General features: G+C 44.9%; 1 protein-coding gene across 3 annotated transcripts in view; it reads right to left on the reverse strand.

The window, feature by feature from the left end:
- Positions 1-17,262, reverse strand: part of LOC149302367 (KH domain-containing, RNA-binding, signal transduction-associated protein 2-like) — a 154,332-nt gene that overhangs the window by 15,569 nt on the left and 121,501 nt on the right. The window contains exon 10 of one of the 3 annotated variants that reach the window (XM_089482593.1): positions 14,947-14,962. The exons of the other annotated variants lie outside the window; for them this stretch is intronic. Within the exon in view, the coding sequence (XP_089338719.1) occupies positions 14,947-14,962 (16 nt within the window). The remainder of the gene's footprint in view (positions 1-14,946; positions 14,963-17,262) is intronic. 3 annotated transcript variants of the gene reach the window in all.

Raw genomic sequence — 17,262 nt, forward strand, 5'->3', positions numbered from 1 at the left:
CTCCGCATCAAAAAAAAAAGACAGTGTTTAAAAGCCGCTCTCTGGTGCCCGCTGCTTCACTGCTGAGCGCCGAAATATAACGTCATATATAACACTGTTGCTAGGCGCCCCTCTCTCTCCTCCGCAAAAAAAAAAAAAAAAAAGACGGCGTTTAAAAGCCGCTCAGTGGCGCCCCCTTTCAAATGACGCCTATGGCACGAGCCATAGCTGCCATACCCTAGATACGCCTCTGCACCCACATATATCCAGCTCCAAGGTGTCAATACACCAATATTCAGCAGGAAATTAAAATGAACTGGAAAGATAATTAATACATTACTTTGGAAAAAGAGTACCAGCCATCAGACTTGGAACCTGGCACTCTACACAATAAAGCTCTGTTATGAGGATACTTTCACACTGGGACTGACTCTGTCACACTGGGACAGTCTGTGTGCTGCACTTCCTTAAAAAATGAGCAGGGTAGCGGCCATCAAACCTGGGACCTTGGACTCAACATAACATAGTTCCATTATTAAGATACTTGTAAGTCAAGGCTGACCACACTGTGTGCTGTGCTTCCGTTCAGCAAATCGGGACTCGAAATAAAAGATTATTGGAAAAGACAAACTTGAGCATTACAGGAGGACCATAGTAGTAGTAAAATGGACGAATGTAAGTTCCACCTCCTGGTAAGGCTTTGTCCAGGTCATAATGAAGTGTCTTGATTATCAGTTTTATATTGCACAAAGTGTTGCAATCAGCTGTTAGCATAATCTACTGTGTTAATAAATGTTTAAACATCCTATGTCCAATGAATAAAAAGCACATAAATAAAACATCCCAATGTATTACTCATAATTACTTAGCGGTACATACTACCTATTCCCTTACGTCCTAACTGGCAGCACAAGATGGGTATTACTGCCCCTGTGAACAATTAGGACAGGTGGAAAATTAATGATTTACACAATTAAATAAACAATTAATCCCCTTACCCCCCCTATAAAGGGAACTCCACCCCTAACCACAGTGTGCTTTTTTCTGTCCTTTGGACATATTGGGACAGGTGGTGGTCTCTGTGTGAGACCTTGTGTTAGCTTGCTAACCTTTATTTTTTTCTTTTTCAGGTGCCCTCCTGTTTGGATTGTGTATCCTATTTTTGTTTGCTGCCCTGCTATGCCCGCAGGACGGCCTCATTTCACCCAGCTTTATCTGTGTGTTTGTGCTGGATCTATACCTGACTGGTTTGGATGTCTCCTCCCAGCTGCTTATCTTCATGTCTGATGAGCTAGTCTCCTCTGTGATGTCCTGGAGTTCTCTATGCCTCCCCAGTAGTCGTTTTAGCTGCTGAGGGGGAGGAATCCATTCCTGTTCACAGGAACAAACTCACAGCGATACTGAAGCACGAAGACCACAACAGGGTAACTAGAGAGAGCACTTCCTGATTTTTAAATCCACTGCCTTCTCCAAGCTCCGCCCCTCAGATGACATCACTGCAGAAAGCCTCCTGCCCTGTCTAGCAACGCCCCCTATATCAGCAGGACCAGAGAAGGGCCGTGCCCTGGTAGGTATAGATTTCTGAGACTGGCGGGTGCGTGCAGACGTCCGTCCGCACCTTTCCGGTACTGAAGGAGTAACAAAATCTATGTTTCCGCTTAATGTAGACCAGCAGCGCCCATGGGGTTCTTTCCCCTAAAGTCGATATGGCCATCGCCAAGATGTCCAAGAGGACCGTGGTACCCGCGGATAATGGATATCTTTACAGGATACCATGGATAGGCGCATAGAGTGTTCCTTGCGCCGCAATTATGCGGCTGCTTCTGCCTCAGCTACTGTGGCTATATCCTCTAGTGAGGTTACTAATTTTCTGCGCACCTGAAAGTCTCAAATCCAGTCGGATATTGATGCAGGTGTTCCAAGAGACGATCTTGAAGCAGTTCAAAACAGCTCAACTGGCTGTGGAATTCCTTTCGGATGCTGCGCCTCAACATCTGAAGCTAGCCTTCAAATCTATGGCGCTATCTGCTGCTGCAAGGAGACCCCTATGGTTAAAACCTTGGAAAGCGGACAACGCCTCCAAATTTTCGCTTTGTGGGTTGCCTTATGAACCTGGCAAGCTGTTTGGCAGTGAGCTGGACAAAATCATGGAGGGCCTTTCTGACAAGAAAGGCAAATCCCTCCCCCAGCAGGTTTCTAGAGGGAGGGGCAGACTGTCCAGAGGATCCAGGTCCCAGGGACCTTCTAGATCCCAATGGCATCAGGGGACTCAGAAGAGAGGAGCAGGTCACTCCCGCGGGTCCTATGAGAAGAGAAAGGACTTTTGACGCAGAGAGTCTGGCGCCAGAGAGTCTGGAGGTAACCCCTCCTCCGGTGGGAGGTCGTCTATCTTTTTTCTGGAGGCTTGGGAGAGGTCCATACCAGACCTCTGGGTGTTAGATGTAGTCTGGTCAGGCTACAAAATAAATTTTGTTTCCCTACCGCCTCTGAATTTTGTTCTGACAAGGATTCTCTCGCGCGAGAGGCAAAGAGCCCTAGAGGAATCTATCCACGCCTATATACAGAAGTTCCTCCAGAAGAGCGTGGATTCGGCGTCTATTCACCAGTTTTCCTAGTGCCCAAGATCACAGGAGACTGGTGGATGATCTTAGATCTACGCTATTTGAACAAGTTCATAGCGAGAAAGAAATTCCACATGGAGTCCATCCGCTCTGTAATAAATATCTTACAGCCGGGAGACGCGATGGTCTCAATAGACTTGAAGGACGCTTATCTACATGTTCCTGTTTGCCAAGCCCACAGGAAGTATCTGTGTGTGGCTGTATCCCTTTGTGGCGAAGTGAAACACCTTCAGTTTGCTGTCCTTCCCTTCGGAATCTCCTCTGCTCCGCATACCTATACCAAGGTTGTTGTTGCCGTGGTAGCAATCTTGAGACTAGAAGGCCTAGAAATCGTCCCATATTTAGACGATTGGCTTCTAAAAGCCGCTTCTGCAGAAATTCTGCATTCTCATCTTCAGCAGGCTCTGGCTTTTCTCCACCAGTTAGGGTGGATAGTAAACTACCAAAAGTCTGAGTTGGTTCCATCCACTTCCAGGAAGTTTCTGGGGTTCATAATCCACTTGACCCGGATGACTCTCTCTCTGTCTCTCGACAGACACAATCGGGTTGTCAGAGCCACCAGTTCTCTAAGGACCCCTCAGTCGGTGTCCATCAGAACGCTTATGAAGCACATGTCAGCGACTGCGGATGCAGTCCCTTGGGCCCTTTGGCACCTATGCCCTCTCCAATCAGAAGTTTTGGGCATTTGGAATCGCAACCCTTTAGGGTTGAACAAAATGTGCACCCTGTCTCCTCAAGTCCGTTGCTCCCTTAGTTGGTGGGAGCATCTGAAAGATTCTGTTGACCACGGACGCATCCCTTCTAGGTTGGGGAGCCCATCTAGAGGACATTCAAGTACGAGGTACTTGGTCCCGTCCAGAGAGCCTTATGTCTTCGAACTTCAGAGAGCTCAGAGCAATCAGATTGGCACTCCTTCACTTTGCTCCTCAAATCCGCTGTAAAGCGGTGAGAGTTTGTTCAGACAACATGACGGTGGTTTATTACATCAACAAACAGGGTGGCACGAGATCTCAACCTCTTCTCAAGGAAGTGGGAAGGATCCTATCATGGGCAGAGCAGAACCTCTCCCACCTCTCTGCAGTCCACATTCGGGGATCTCTCAATGTGGTAGCGTCTGAGTCGGGGTCTCAGTGTTCCAGGCGAGTGGTCGCTAAACCAGGAAGTATTTCATCAAATTACTCTTCGGTGGGGAATGCCAGAAATCGACTTAATGGCTACGAGGTTCAACACCAAGGTGAAGATCTTCTGCTCCCTATACAGGGAGGACAATCCTTGGGCGATAGATGCTCTGTCCATCCCTTGAAGGTTCGGGCTGGCTTACATCTTCCCTCCAATTTCCATGACACCAAGGATATTGATGAAGATCAGACAGGACCAGACCTCGATATTGCGATAATTCCATTCTGGCCGAAGAGGTCATGGTTCACCCAGCTCATGAGTCAGGATCTGTACTGGCAGCTTCCAATATCAGAGAACCCTGTGTTTCTGGGCACAGGGTCTCGCCTAGATCTGAGAATTCTCAATCTGACAGCCTGGAGATTGACAGCTCCCTATTGAAGGATAGTGGACTTTCTTCTGGGGTCTTGAGGACTTTGTCTCATTTGAGAGCGGAGTCTACTAATAGAGCTTACAACCGGATTAGATGCATTTTTTCACTATGGATTTCCTTTTGCTCTGTTCTGATGTTCCATTCCTTGTTTCTGCTTCAGCTCTTTGCTTCAGCTTTGTTTCCTTTATAAGGTGTGCCCCACCCGTGTGTTCTGTTTGTCTCAGTCTGCAGTCTAAAGGTATGTCTCAGTGCTATGTGTGTTTGGATTACATGTTTGGTTTGTTTCGTACCACTGTCAGCAGGGATTAGCATTAGGACCCACCGTCTTTGGAGTACTTTGGCATAGTGATGGGCTAAGCATACTATGGCCATAAGATGTGACGGAATCTCCAATAGTTCTCAAACAGTCCTAGGCTGGTTTCTGTATTTGTGTGTGTCAGTCTGTGATGTACCTGTGGAGTGTCCTGATCTGTCCTGTCCTGTCTGTATCCCCGGTAGAGGGGTGTCCTGTCTTGTTCATGTCTTGTTCCATGTAGTGCCCTGTATTATGCATATCTTGTCTGGTTATGTTTATTCCTTGTCATGTGCCCTGTATCATGTATATCTTGTCTGTTATGTTTCTTGCCTGGTCTCCCTACCCCTTGCTTGTTATGTTTCTTCTATAAACTCTGCTTAGCTTCCACACTCCCAGCCTGCAGCATCCCGCACATGAGTCTTGTGCTTTGTCTCATGCCTGTTCCAGGGTGCCTGCAGGATTTAACTTCGTTCTGGTCTACATCTGCTGCTATATTAGGGCGCTGGTATCTGGCTGCATAACCCTAGATGCTCAAAACCCGGGTGAGTGCAGTCGCCCTGCACCAGGCCCTGTCCTGACACTCTGCTACTGCATGCCGAACTCCTGAACTCCATCTTTGGGCGCGCTGGGTCATTACAGTCGTCCATATGGACCCAGTTTCCTGACAGTGGGTTTCTCAGATCCACCATTTCTTCCATATTACAGTTCCTCCAAGATGAACTGGATAAAGGCCTAGCTCCCTCTACACTCAGAGTGCACACCTCAGCCATATTGGCTTTTCTAGGAAAACCTCTGTCCCAAGAACCTCTTATCAGGAGGTTCCTTAAAGGAGCTGAAAGGTTAAAAACTAAGATCCTGAGACCAGTCCCTCAATGGGACCTTACTGTCGTGCTCAGGGGGTTATGCTCTCCCCCCTTCGAGCCACTGGAAAGCGTGGACATGAAGTACCTTTCTTGGAAGGCTGCCTTCCTAGTGGCGATCACCTCTGCCAAGAGAATTGGTGAGTTGCAAGCTCTTTGTGCCTTTTGAGCCTTACACCCTATTCCTGCCTGATAGGGTTCTCCTAAGGATCCTGCCAGCTTTTTTACCGAAGATTCCTTCGTTTTAGAACATTAATCAGGTAATTTCTCTACCTGTTTTTCACCCGGATCCTTCAACAGAAGAAGAATCTCTTCTACATACTCTTGACGTCTCCAGATGTCTGCAGATCTATCTACAAAGATCCGGTGTCTTCAGGACAGATGAAAATCTCTTTCTACAGTTTTTTGGCAGGAACAAAGGATCTAAAGCTTCTAAACCATCCCTGAGCAGGTGGATAAAGAAAGCCATCAGAGAATCCTTCTCAGCTCAAGGCTTGCCTCTTCCTGCCTTTGTCCGCGCTCACTCTACCAGAGCGGTAGCTACCTCGGCTGCTGAGAGGGGCCTCATCCCTCTTCAACATATTTGTGCTGCAGCCTCCTGGAGTTCTAACTCCACTTTTATGAGCCATTATAGGCTAAATTGAAGATGTTCGGAAGACACTGCCTTTGGGCGGTCTGTTCTGAACGTCGTTCAGCCAGAAGACCATCCCTCATAGGTAATCTTCTAGCTACTTCCCCTCCTGTGCTGCCAGGTAGGACGTAAGGGAATCGTTAATTTCTAACGATAATTTGTTTTCCCTTAGTCCTAATGGCAGCACACTGATATCCCTCCCTCTTATATTTTTTAATTAATTCTTGTTATAGCACACTGTGGTTAGGGGTGGAGTTCCCTTTATAGGGGGGGGTAAGTGGGTTAATTGTTTATTTAATTGTGTAAATCATTAATTTTCCACCTGTCCTAATTGTTCACAGCTACAGTAATACCCCTCTTATGCTGCCGTTAGGACTAAGGGAAAACAAATTATCGTTAGAAATTAACGATTATCCTTTAAACATGACAAACTATATAAACACATCACTATATTTATACACAAAAAAACTCAGAAAACATTTAAAGGGAAAGGTTAAATAAACTGCTACAACAAAATCTACCCATTCAAGTAAAACAATATATGTATATGTCAAGGGGCTTTGCATTATACAAAAAAAAAGGAGCAGAAACCAATCAATTATATTTCTATTATATAAATTATATTTTATTCTTTTACTTTTCAGAAACATGCACATAGGTGCAAGACAAGTTAGAGTGTTTATCCATCTGCTCTTATGTTGAAGCAGATTGGTGAAAAAGTCTCTCCCTCTGGGACTGCTCTAGCCTGTAATTCTCCGTTATTTGAATCATGCCATTCAGAAAAAATGTTGGGCACTTGAACTTTTGTGGTTTTTACTCAAGATGTCTCTCATATGGTCAAATACCATCTTTGAAACACCTTGTTGCCATTCCTATGTCCTCTAATTTTGTTGGCTTGGTGTTTATTATTCACAACACCTTGGACCCTCTGGATGACTCTCTAACAGTCTTTGCTATTACCACAGGGGAATGGCTGTCACGGAGCTGGCTAGTCTGACCGACTACCTCCCCTGTCTTGTGCTCCCTTAGCCTGGGACAACACACTTTCCCCGGTTCCCCAGTCACTAGCCGAGACTCAGTGTAGGGTAAAACCAAACGAAGACTGATTTCTTTTGGACACACAGAGCTGGATATACCCAGCAAAACACACATTAACATAAAACAAGATATTGGGACACAAACCGCCCCCCTTAATCTGCCTCCCAGAGACAACAGGGGCAGTAACGGGATTAACAATACAATGGGGGGGGAGACTGATTTTTACAACATTAAACTGAAACAATGGCAGTCACTCCCTGGTGGCAGATCCTGGCTGTCTGCTGGAGATAATCCCTTTAGCCGGTGATGAGATGATACTGCTGGGGGTAGCCACAGAAGTCTCTACAAACCCAGGGCCCATAGTCAATAGGGAGGAGGCTGGCAGTCAGGCTTCTCCAGTGGTCCCAGTGATGGAGGCTTCCGTCACAATTCTCCCACCTCCGAATTGGACTGACACAGGATGAGACCCCAAACGGGTTGACTCCGTAGTCAGTCAGCTTATTTGGCCCATCAATGCCTTCCCAAAATTGGTGCTCCTGCTGCTGCTGGGGAGATGGGCCGGCTGCGCCATCTCCCGGGTACCGCTGGGGAGTGATGCCTCCTGCTTCCCCTCCCTGGTGCTCCTGCTGCCGTTGAGGAGGGAGGTCAGGTTGATCCGGTCCTGGAATTAGGTTCTGCCGCTGGGGAGATGGACTGGCTGTTCCACCTCCCTGCTTCTGCTGGGGAGGCGGGTCGGCCGCTGTATCTCCCTGAATTCCTGCAGCTTTGGTAGGTGCTGGGCAGAGGCCAGTGATGCTCTGTCCGGTTGCCAGTGCTTCAGCTGGGGTTAGGGAATCTTGTGGGTCGCTGGGGAGGGAGGACCAGTTCCTCCGCTCCCGGACATGTGAGCTGCCGCTGGGGAGATGGGCCGGCTGCCGCATCTTTCTCTATTCGTCTGCTTAGACTTTTGGTAGCCCTGCTGAATCATCTTTTTATAATTGTCTATCTCTGAACCTTCACCCTTAATAAGGCTTTTAGGCTAGAGGCTGAAAGTAGATTATTTGTTGATTCCTTTACACATCGGTTGTGAGTATAGTACACTCATATCTAATATATAGATCCAAAAAAAGGTGACTTCCACATTGCAAGTACATATGAATCTCAAATGAATCTCAACTTCTTATCGTTATCATTGAGATGATCTTGCACACCTCCAAACCCACTTCATAGGGGACGGAGGAGTACAAGTTTTCCACATCAATAGTGGCCAGCAGGGTGTAATTAGTGACATTTATCCCCTCATCTATTGGAATCCCCAGGTATTCATTATATAAATTTCGTCTGAGGGTTTAATGATGATATTTAACATTGAACATAGTTCATCCAGGGGTTCTTACTGATTTCCTGACTAGAGATGGGAAGGCCTGGAAAAACAAAATGGAAAAATTTGGAAAAAAACTGGGTTTTTGTCCATTTCTTTTTTAAAGCCTTTTTTAAGGAAACATTGGAAAAAAATGGAGTGTGGAATATGTAATATTTTTATGACATGGTATTCAAACTATATAACATGAATGCCTTTATGAAAGAATTCTGAGACTTTATGTAACGTTTCAAGTCATTGCACATTCTCTCACGTCAAGACAAGCAAATTCTGAGAAAATAAATAGAATGCAATTCTCAAATAGCATCAATATGCATTTCTGTCTGTAGGAACGCTTTAGTAGAGTGACCACATTTTATTTCTGCCATTCAGGGACACACTATGAAGCCCATGAGATTATATATACCGTATTGGCTCGGATATAGGCCGCACCCGAATATAGGCCGCACCCTAAAAGTTAGGTGCTTTTTTAAAGAACAAAATTTCTTAGAAAAAAAAACCACTTAGTGGAACAGATATGCTGCCACTCTGCCCCCGCGACATATGCTGCCACTCTGCCCTCTCCAGACATGCTGCCACTCTGCCACCCCGAGTTATGTTGCCACTCTACCCCCACTGAGATATGCACTCTGCCCCCGAGATGTGCCCCCCCCGAGATATGCTGCCACTCTACCCCCCCCTGAGATATGCTGCCACTCTGCCCCCAAGAGGTCCCTCCCCTTGACTTACCGGTGCAGACTCCCCGGGGTCTTGCAGGGCCGGCAGGGGACAGCTACGCAGTACGCGTATTAAACTTCCGGTGCTGGCACTTCCGCCGTGGGAAGTGCCGGCAAGGAAAATTGTTAGCGTACATCGTTCAGACGTTCACCGGCTGTGGCGATGCAAGCGTTAACAACCTCTCGCTGCCGGCATGTCTGCACGATGTGCTTTAACAATCTCCCTTGCCAGGACTCCCCCCGTGGGAATTCCCGGCAAGGGAGATTGTTAAAGCACATCGTGCAGATGTGCCGGCAGCGGGGGCTGTTTACGCGCGCATTGCCGCTGCCGGTGAACGTCTGCGCGATTTGCTTAGACAACCTCCCGTGCCGGCACTCCCCCCATTGAAAGTGCTGGCAGGGGAGGCTGTCTCGGCGTATCGGAGAGTAGGATGCAGGTCCCCTGCACCGCTGCGGGGGATCTGTATCCTAACCCCGCTGCCTGCCCAGCGTCGGGGGCTAGACCCCGAATATAGGCTGCACCCCCACTTTAAAGACTTAAAGTGGGGGGGAAAAGTGCGGCCTATATTCGAGCCAATACGGTATATATATATATATATATATATATATATATATATATATATACATATGTATATATATATATATATATATATATATATATATACATATGCGTTAGACATGCATTTTTAACAACATAATATGTTTTTATCTCTTTGAAGTAAAGACCATGATTGGAATATGATTTCAGAATAACAGCTGAACTGGCAGTTAGTTTCCGTTCTTTAATATTACCCCCCTGCTGCTGATATGTATTAATATTAGCCCCTGCTGCCGATATATTAATATTAGAAACCTCCTGACAAAATAAATAAATATCAGACCCTGCTGACAATACATTTTATATTGAAAAAATTGGACCCTAGGCAAGCATTTCCTTGGGCCCTGCTCCACGCTCTATGTTCCCTAGCATGCATTCATTCCCTTTGCTACCACACCAAAGAAAAATATTTGCCACAGTGACTGCAGATTAGGGGAAGACTGTGAGAGTCAGTGCAGTCTTCCCTCCTTCTGACCCTACTGTGACATTGAGAGGTCCTCTATGTTCCCTCATTCACTAAGCCATACCTCTCTTTTACTTACTTAAATAATGCATGGAAACATAGCATAGCAAGTATAAAGCAACAAGTTAACACACAAACCCATCTTTGCATGTATAGATCAACTGGAAATCACATGTAAACTCAGCACTGAAGGTATAGATCAAATAAACAACACATGGAAACAGCATTGCAGGTATGGATCAACAGAATAACACACAATCCTAGCTTTGCAGGTATAGATCAATTGGAATTCACATAAAAACTCAGCATTACAGGCATAGATCACAGGTTACACACCCCAAAGCCAGTCTGGCCTGCCTGTGCCATCTTGCCCAACCTGACCAGCACAGAGATAACACAGATAGGACTTGCCATCTTTGTCCCAAAACAGCCCGGCCTGTGCCATCTTTGTCCCATAAAAACCCTACCTGTGCCATCTTGGTCCCCAAGGCTCAGACAACCTGCTTGTGCCATCTTTGCCTTTCTACAAATCAATTATACATCTATAATACACACAAACACTTTTACAGTCCCTCACTAATTCACACTTTCATTGGCATAATGCATTCACACAATCATTTACACATAAATATTCATTAATGAATTTTCACACATTTATTAATTCTCTCACTCATTCAGACAATTCATCCATACATTAATTCATACTTTCACTCATTCAGACAATTCATCCACACATTAATTCATTCATTTTCTCACTCATTCACACAATGCATCCACACAATGCATCCACACATTAATTCATTCATTTTCACTCTTTATTTTAATATTCTTACTACCCCCTTTCTCACTTGCTACCTCTCCTCCCTTTTCTCACTATCCATCCCCTCTCCCCCCTTTTCTCACTATCTACCCCTCTCCCCTTTCTTACCATCTACCCCCCCTTTCTCACTATCTACCATCCCCCTTTTTGTAGTTAACTTACCTTGCAGAAGTCCTATGGTGGGAGTGCAAGGCCTCTCCTCCGCATCAAAAAAAAAAAAAGGATGGTGTTTTAATTTGGGGGCCACTGATTCCATGACAATGCATTGTCCCTGATTGAGGCTGCCCGGGACATAAAGTCCCATTGCGGGCAATCCGGGACATGTGGTCATCCTACGCTTTAGGGAAAAAGGCCTCAGTTTAGTTTGGTTGTAGCTGAGCTCTATCTTTTTGGTATACAGAAGTTGGTTGTTTCTGTCCTCTAAGTTAGGCCTCGGTTGACAGGTAAGAGAGTTAACTTCATCTGAACAATTAGATTGTCTTTATAACCTTTCTAAATCTAAATTATTCTTATTAATGCTCACCAATGTAAAATGGTGAGACAAATATTCTGATTTCATGTATAGTTGACATGTATAATTGACATATACAGACCTTGTTTCATTTGTAAAGCAAAAAGCACATTTAGTTTTTTATTTACTGAATAAGCTGTACTTTTATTATAAACACTGGATTTTGTGTTCCTGTTGTAACAAAATAAATTACAATTTGTAAAATGACTCCATTATTTTATATTTTTCAGAAAAAAAATCAATTTTTTACAAAGAAAAACAGGGAAATGTTTTTTCCCATGGCTGTAAACTTTCCACAAATTTTACATCTCTATCCCTGACAAATTTCAATGTGAATGTCTATTAGTTATTATTATTATTATTTATTGTTTTATATAGCGTCATCAAATTCCGTATCGTTGTACAACGGGTAGACAGGACATAACAAGTAGTATGTAACATAACAAATTGAGACAATAGGTGAGAAGGGCCCTGCTCAAACGAGCTTAGTCCAAATATTATCAATCTCTTTTTAGCAATTTTGTAATTAAATTAACAGGCGCCTTTGAAGGTGGAGGCATGAAGGAACAGGCAGGTCTGAATTCTGAAAAAGTCAATATGCCTATTTTCTATTGTATCTACCTCATCTAGATGGCCATTCTCTTTAAGTAGTTTAGTTCTTTAAGTATGTCTTAACAGGCCTCATCTCTGACATTAAAGGTAGTCTGATTACTCTCTCCACCACCTCAACCCCTGTGCAAGCCCCAGAGATTGTTGACCAAGGTTATTTTTCAGACATTCAGAAAAAAGAATTTGTTAATAATCACTTCATCAATGCTTAAGCTAAGCAGGCATGAAGAACCTTACATTCTTCATGTCTCTCTCTTGTATTTTAAAATAAATTTGCGATTCTTGTTGCTATGTAGGCATGCAATCTCAGAAAGAATAATTATTTTCTCAGTGTGTTACAAAACTAAAGAACACTTTTTCTTTTTTTACTGCATGACTGCTTTTACATTATATCTTATTGTAAATATTGGGACTATGTAGCAGATAACTGAAACCTCCAACAATGTAGCTTCACTTGATTTATAATTTGCAAACACTGAAGTGAAACACATAAAAGCAAACTCAATTAATAAAGGTAAATTGAGCATGTAGAATTTAAGGTATTTCATTTGGTTTTAGTGTGCAGATTCATATTTCTCTATGAAGGAGTCATATTAATTTTGTTATTTCTTTTTGGAGGATAATTATATTGTTGTAAAAAACAAATCATTTGTTTGTAATATAAACCACTGATGCTTACATCAGCTGAATCCTTTTATCTGGTCTCTATCAGTCTACATGTTGTGATGGTAATAATTTTAATGCCCCAAAAATTTTTCAGGATTACAAAAAATAAATAAAACATTTCTATTATATTCTAGTTTTTTTTAAATATAATTTCTTGTTAGGTTCCTATGTCATGTTAACAAGAATGTAAATGTTGTCCTAATGCACCCAGAGAGGCCAGTATCTTTAGCAAATGTGTAGTATCTTTTACAGGATCCACATAAGCGTTTAAGACCCCTGAGGTCTACATCATGTTTTATCAATATTTGAGTTTTAATATATTTGAAAGCTAGATCCTATGAAAAGGAAAGCATATTGCTCTCATAATGTTTCAGTAACTACTATGCTTAGAATCACTATTACTCATCAAGAAACTGTTAAGAAGCTATTTATTGATGCAAATCTACTAAGTACTACATCATACACTCATGCAATGGTGTTTAAAGAATAAAATGAGCAATACGTATATGTATACCCAGATGTGGCCCTAGGCATTGTGGTGCCTGGGTCCTAGGACAAAATGCTGCCCCCGACCAAAACCACATCCATTATGTTATAGCATGATTAAATTAATTCTTTCATGCTATCTCATTCACTCTCTATCACACTTTCATTCACACTCTCTAATGCTCTGATTTTTTTCCTACCTTCCAACTGCTTCCATGTCCTTGTCTCCTTTCCCACAGCTCTGCTTCTCCTCATGCCTCTTCTTGCTCTTTCTTCATCTACTTCTCCCTGTTCCTTCTTTCTTCGATGCATCTCTGTAAGCATGGCCTCTAGCATCACTTCTGCAAAAGGACGGCACTTCCAGGCTTCCCCATCCTACCAACTGCAAGAACAGCAAAAAGGCTGCCCCTGGGGCTCTACTCTTTTGCAGGAGTGCACCAAGAGGGCAGAACATTGCGGCTAAAGAGAGGTGCAAAAATGCTTCTCTTTTTCTATGGATCTGGAAAGAACAAGCCTTGGGCCACCTGAGTCCCATGGACCCACCAGGACCAATGTACGGACCGGGTCTCAGTATACGGTACATACATGAGTTCATCTCAATGATTTCTTTTTATGTCCTGCCATTTATTGTTTTAATATTGTTATCTAAAATAAATTGTGAGCTTGATGGTGACGATCGGTAGGTAACGAGATGTATATATTTCTTAAAGCCATAAACAACAGAAGAACACAACGCAGCTGGCACAAAACTGGAAATGCTATGAAAATATTTACTTTTCTTTGAGCATTTCTCACTTCTTGCAAACACCCCTGTGTATTTATTTAGCTGCATACATTAATTTAGTTCATTTTAAGCATGTTTGGGCTCTTGACATTGCACCATTAAATGAAATAAAGCACAACATATTTTTCATGTTGTTCCTAGAAAATTGAGCTTTTGGTAAACAATCTGTGACACTAATGCTAATTGAATAAAAATCGGAGCAAGTTATTTCTACCATGGGATAATTAGCTTGTGCTGTGCTAAAAATTACTGTCTGAAGAAAATAAATCGATTAGACACATCAACCTTTTTCTGTCCTTTTGAATGAATTGTATGAGACAAGTTTTGCCTGAAGGTACATTTTGCTCTGATTCATATTTATCATTCTTCTTTCAAAAACAAACACCAAAAAGACAACAAAAAATACTCTCGGACTGTTGTCAGTAAGGATACTATAGTGGAAATAGAATGTGGTTGTGCATACCATTAAGCACTGTGCAATATATATATTTTCATCGTGTAGCTTTTCATTAATCAAAAAATTCAATTACATAAAAAATATGAGGTACTTATACAGAAAAAAATGAGGGGTGCTTAAGAGCCTATAAAACTACCGTATTGCATGCAGTTCCGGGCGCCGGGCAGGCAGCAGGGTTAGGATACAGATCCCCCGCAGCGGTGCAGAGGACCCGTATCCTACTCTCTGATACGCTCTGACAGCCTCCCCTGCCGGCACTTTCTACGGGGGGAGTGCCGGCACGGGAGATTGTCTAAGCGCATCGCGCAGACATTCACCGGCTGCAGCGATGCGCGCGTAAACAACCTCTGCTGCCGGCACGTCTGCACGATGTGCTTTAACAACCTCCCTTTAACAATTCCCACGAGGGGAGTCCCGGCAAGGGAGATTGTTAAAGTACATTGTGCAGACGTGCCGGCAGCAAAGGTTGTTTACGCGCATCGCCGCAGCCGGTGAACGTCCACACGATGCGTTTTACCTCTGCCCCCAAGTCTTACCAGAGCAGACTCCCGGGAGTCTTGCGGGGCCGGCGGGTGAAAATCTACACAATACGCGTATTGTCACGAACCGAGGACACAGGTAGATAAGGAGCCCAGGTGCAGGGGATACGAGGGGCTCTGTCTGTACCCCACGATGCATGATGGCTTGGGGTTGGTACAGACAGGCGCAGGAAATAACTCAAAGACAGAAGATGCGGATTAAGAGTTGTATTGCATATGATGGTACAATATATATATATATACAAAGAAAGTCACTTGGCAGGAAGCCCTCTCGTTGGGGCACACACGGCAGGAAGCCCTCTCGTTGGGGCACACACGGCAGGAAGCCCTCTTGTTGGGGCACACACGGCAGGAAGCCCTCGGGTTGGGGTACACTCGGCAGGAAGCCCACTGGATGGGGCACACTCGGCAGGAAGCCCACGGGATGGGGCACACTCGGCAGGAAGCCCACGGGATGGGGCACACTCGGCAGGAAGCCCTCGGGTTGGGGTACACTCGGCAGGAAGCCCACGGGATGGGGCACACTCGATAGGAAGCCCACGGGATGGGGCACACTCGGCAGGAAGCCCACGGGATGGGGCACACACGGCAGGAAGCCCACGGGATGGGGCACACACGGCAGGAAGCTCTCTTGCAGGGCACACGGCACGACTATAAGCCCTCTTGCAGGGCACACGACTAGAAGCCCTCTTCCAGGGCACACGGCACGGCTAGAAGCCCTCTTCCAGGGCACACGGCAGGTTGCCCACTTGCAGGGCACACGGCAGGTTGCCCACTTGCAGGGCACACGGCAGGTTGCCCACTTACAGGGCACTCGACTTGGGAGTCCACTTAGTGGGGCGCTGGCCGCAACTCAGGAACACGGCAGGTTGCCCACTTGCAGGGCACACGGCAGGTTGCCCACTTGCAGGGCACTCGACTTGGGAGTCCACTTAGTGGGGCGCTGGCCGCAACTCAGGAACACGGCAGGTTGCCCACTTGCAGGGCACACGGCAGGTTGCCCACTTGCAGGGCACTCGACTTGGGAGTCCACTTAGTGGGGCGCTGGCCGCAACTCAGGAACACGGCAAGAGACAAAGCAGGAGCAGATCAGGAACCAAAGCAGGAACAAATCAGGAACCAAAGCAGGAACAGATCAGGAACCAAACAGGTAGTCCTCAAACGTTAATGTCAAGGCCCAGACTGCAGGGCTGGGCAGGTTTATAAAGGCTGACTTGATCAGGTAAGCAACTGCAGCTGGACCTGATAATTAGTCTGAGTGGTTCTGAATGGCAAGGGCGGCCATTAGTGGCTGGAAACATGAAATGAATGGCACAAAGTTTAACCAAGTCCATACAGCAAAGGGTGAACGTTACACGTATACAACTTCTGCTGAGTGCCGGCACTGGGAGTTTTATACGCTTATTGCGTAGATGTCCCCCTTCCGGCCCCGCAAGACACCCAGGAGTCTGCTGTGGTAAGTCGGGGGGGCAGAGTGGCAGCATATCTCGAGGGGGGGAGGACAGAGTGGCAGCATATCTCGGGGGGGTGCGGCCTATATTCGGGTGCGGCCTATATCCGAGCCAATACGGTATATAAGGAGATAGAACAAATAAGGGGTACTCTCAGACATTTATTTATATGTATATATATATATATATATATATATATTGTATGTGTATGTATATATATATATATATATATATTAGACTTAATCATTTGGATTCCTACAAATTCAAATTTTAATGAAATTTGCCAATTTTGTCAATTTGTATGAATTTCTTTGATTCTTTCACTCATGCCCTCTCACACTCTCACCCACTCTCTCTCTCTCTCTCTCTCTCACACACACTCTTATTCACGTTCTCACACACTATCATTCACTCTTTCTCATGATGTCTCTGAGTATATCCCTACTGTCCCTGTTTCCTTGCAGTGCAGCTCCACTTCAGCATCCTCTTGTTCTGTTTTCTTTCTTCGTTTACTTCTCTGTGGATATGGCCTCCTGGCGAACTTCCGCAAAAGGGCTGAGCCTCCAGACATACCCTCTCCACCAATTAGTAGAACATAGTAGAGGTAGTCCCTGTGGCTCCACCTTTTTGCAGAAGTGCACAGGAAGGCCACAATAATGTACATAGATTGGTGGAGAAAGAGAGGCGCAGAAATGCTTCTCAGGGAATCTGTCTTTAGAGCTGTCTTCAGAGCCATGGGAACAGCCTCTCCCCCATACTACCAATCATGAAAAAGGGTGTGCCTGGAGGCCCCACCCTTTTGTGGAAGTTCAGCAGGAGGCTACAATCT

This window comes from Sceloporus occidentalis, unplaced genomic scaffold (assembly GCF_023333645.1).
Source record: "Sceloporus occidentalis isolate IW3139 unplaced genomic scaffold, rSceOcc1.0.p SCAF_19, whole genome shotgun sequence".
Lineage (NCBI taxonomy): Eukaryota > Metazoa > Chordata > Lepidosauria > Squamata > Phrynosomatidae > Sceloporus > Sceloporus occidentalis.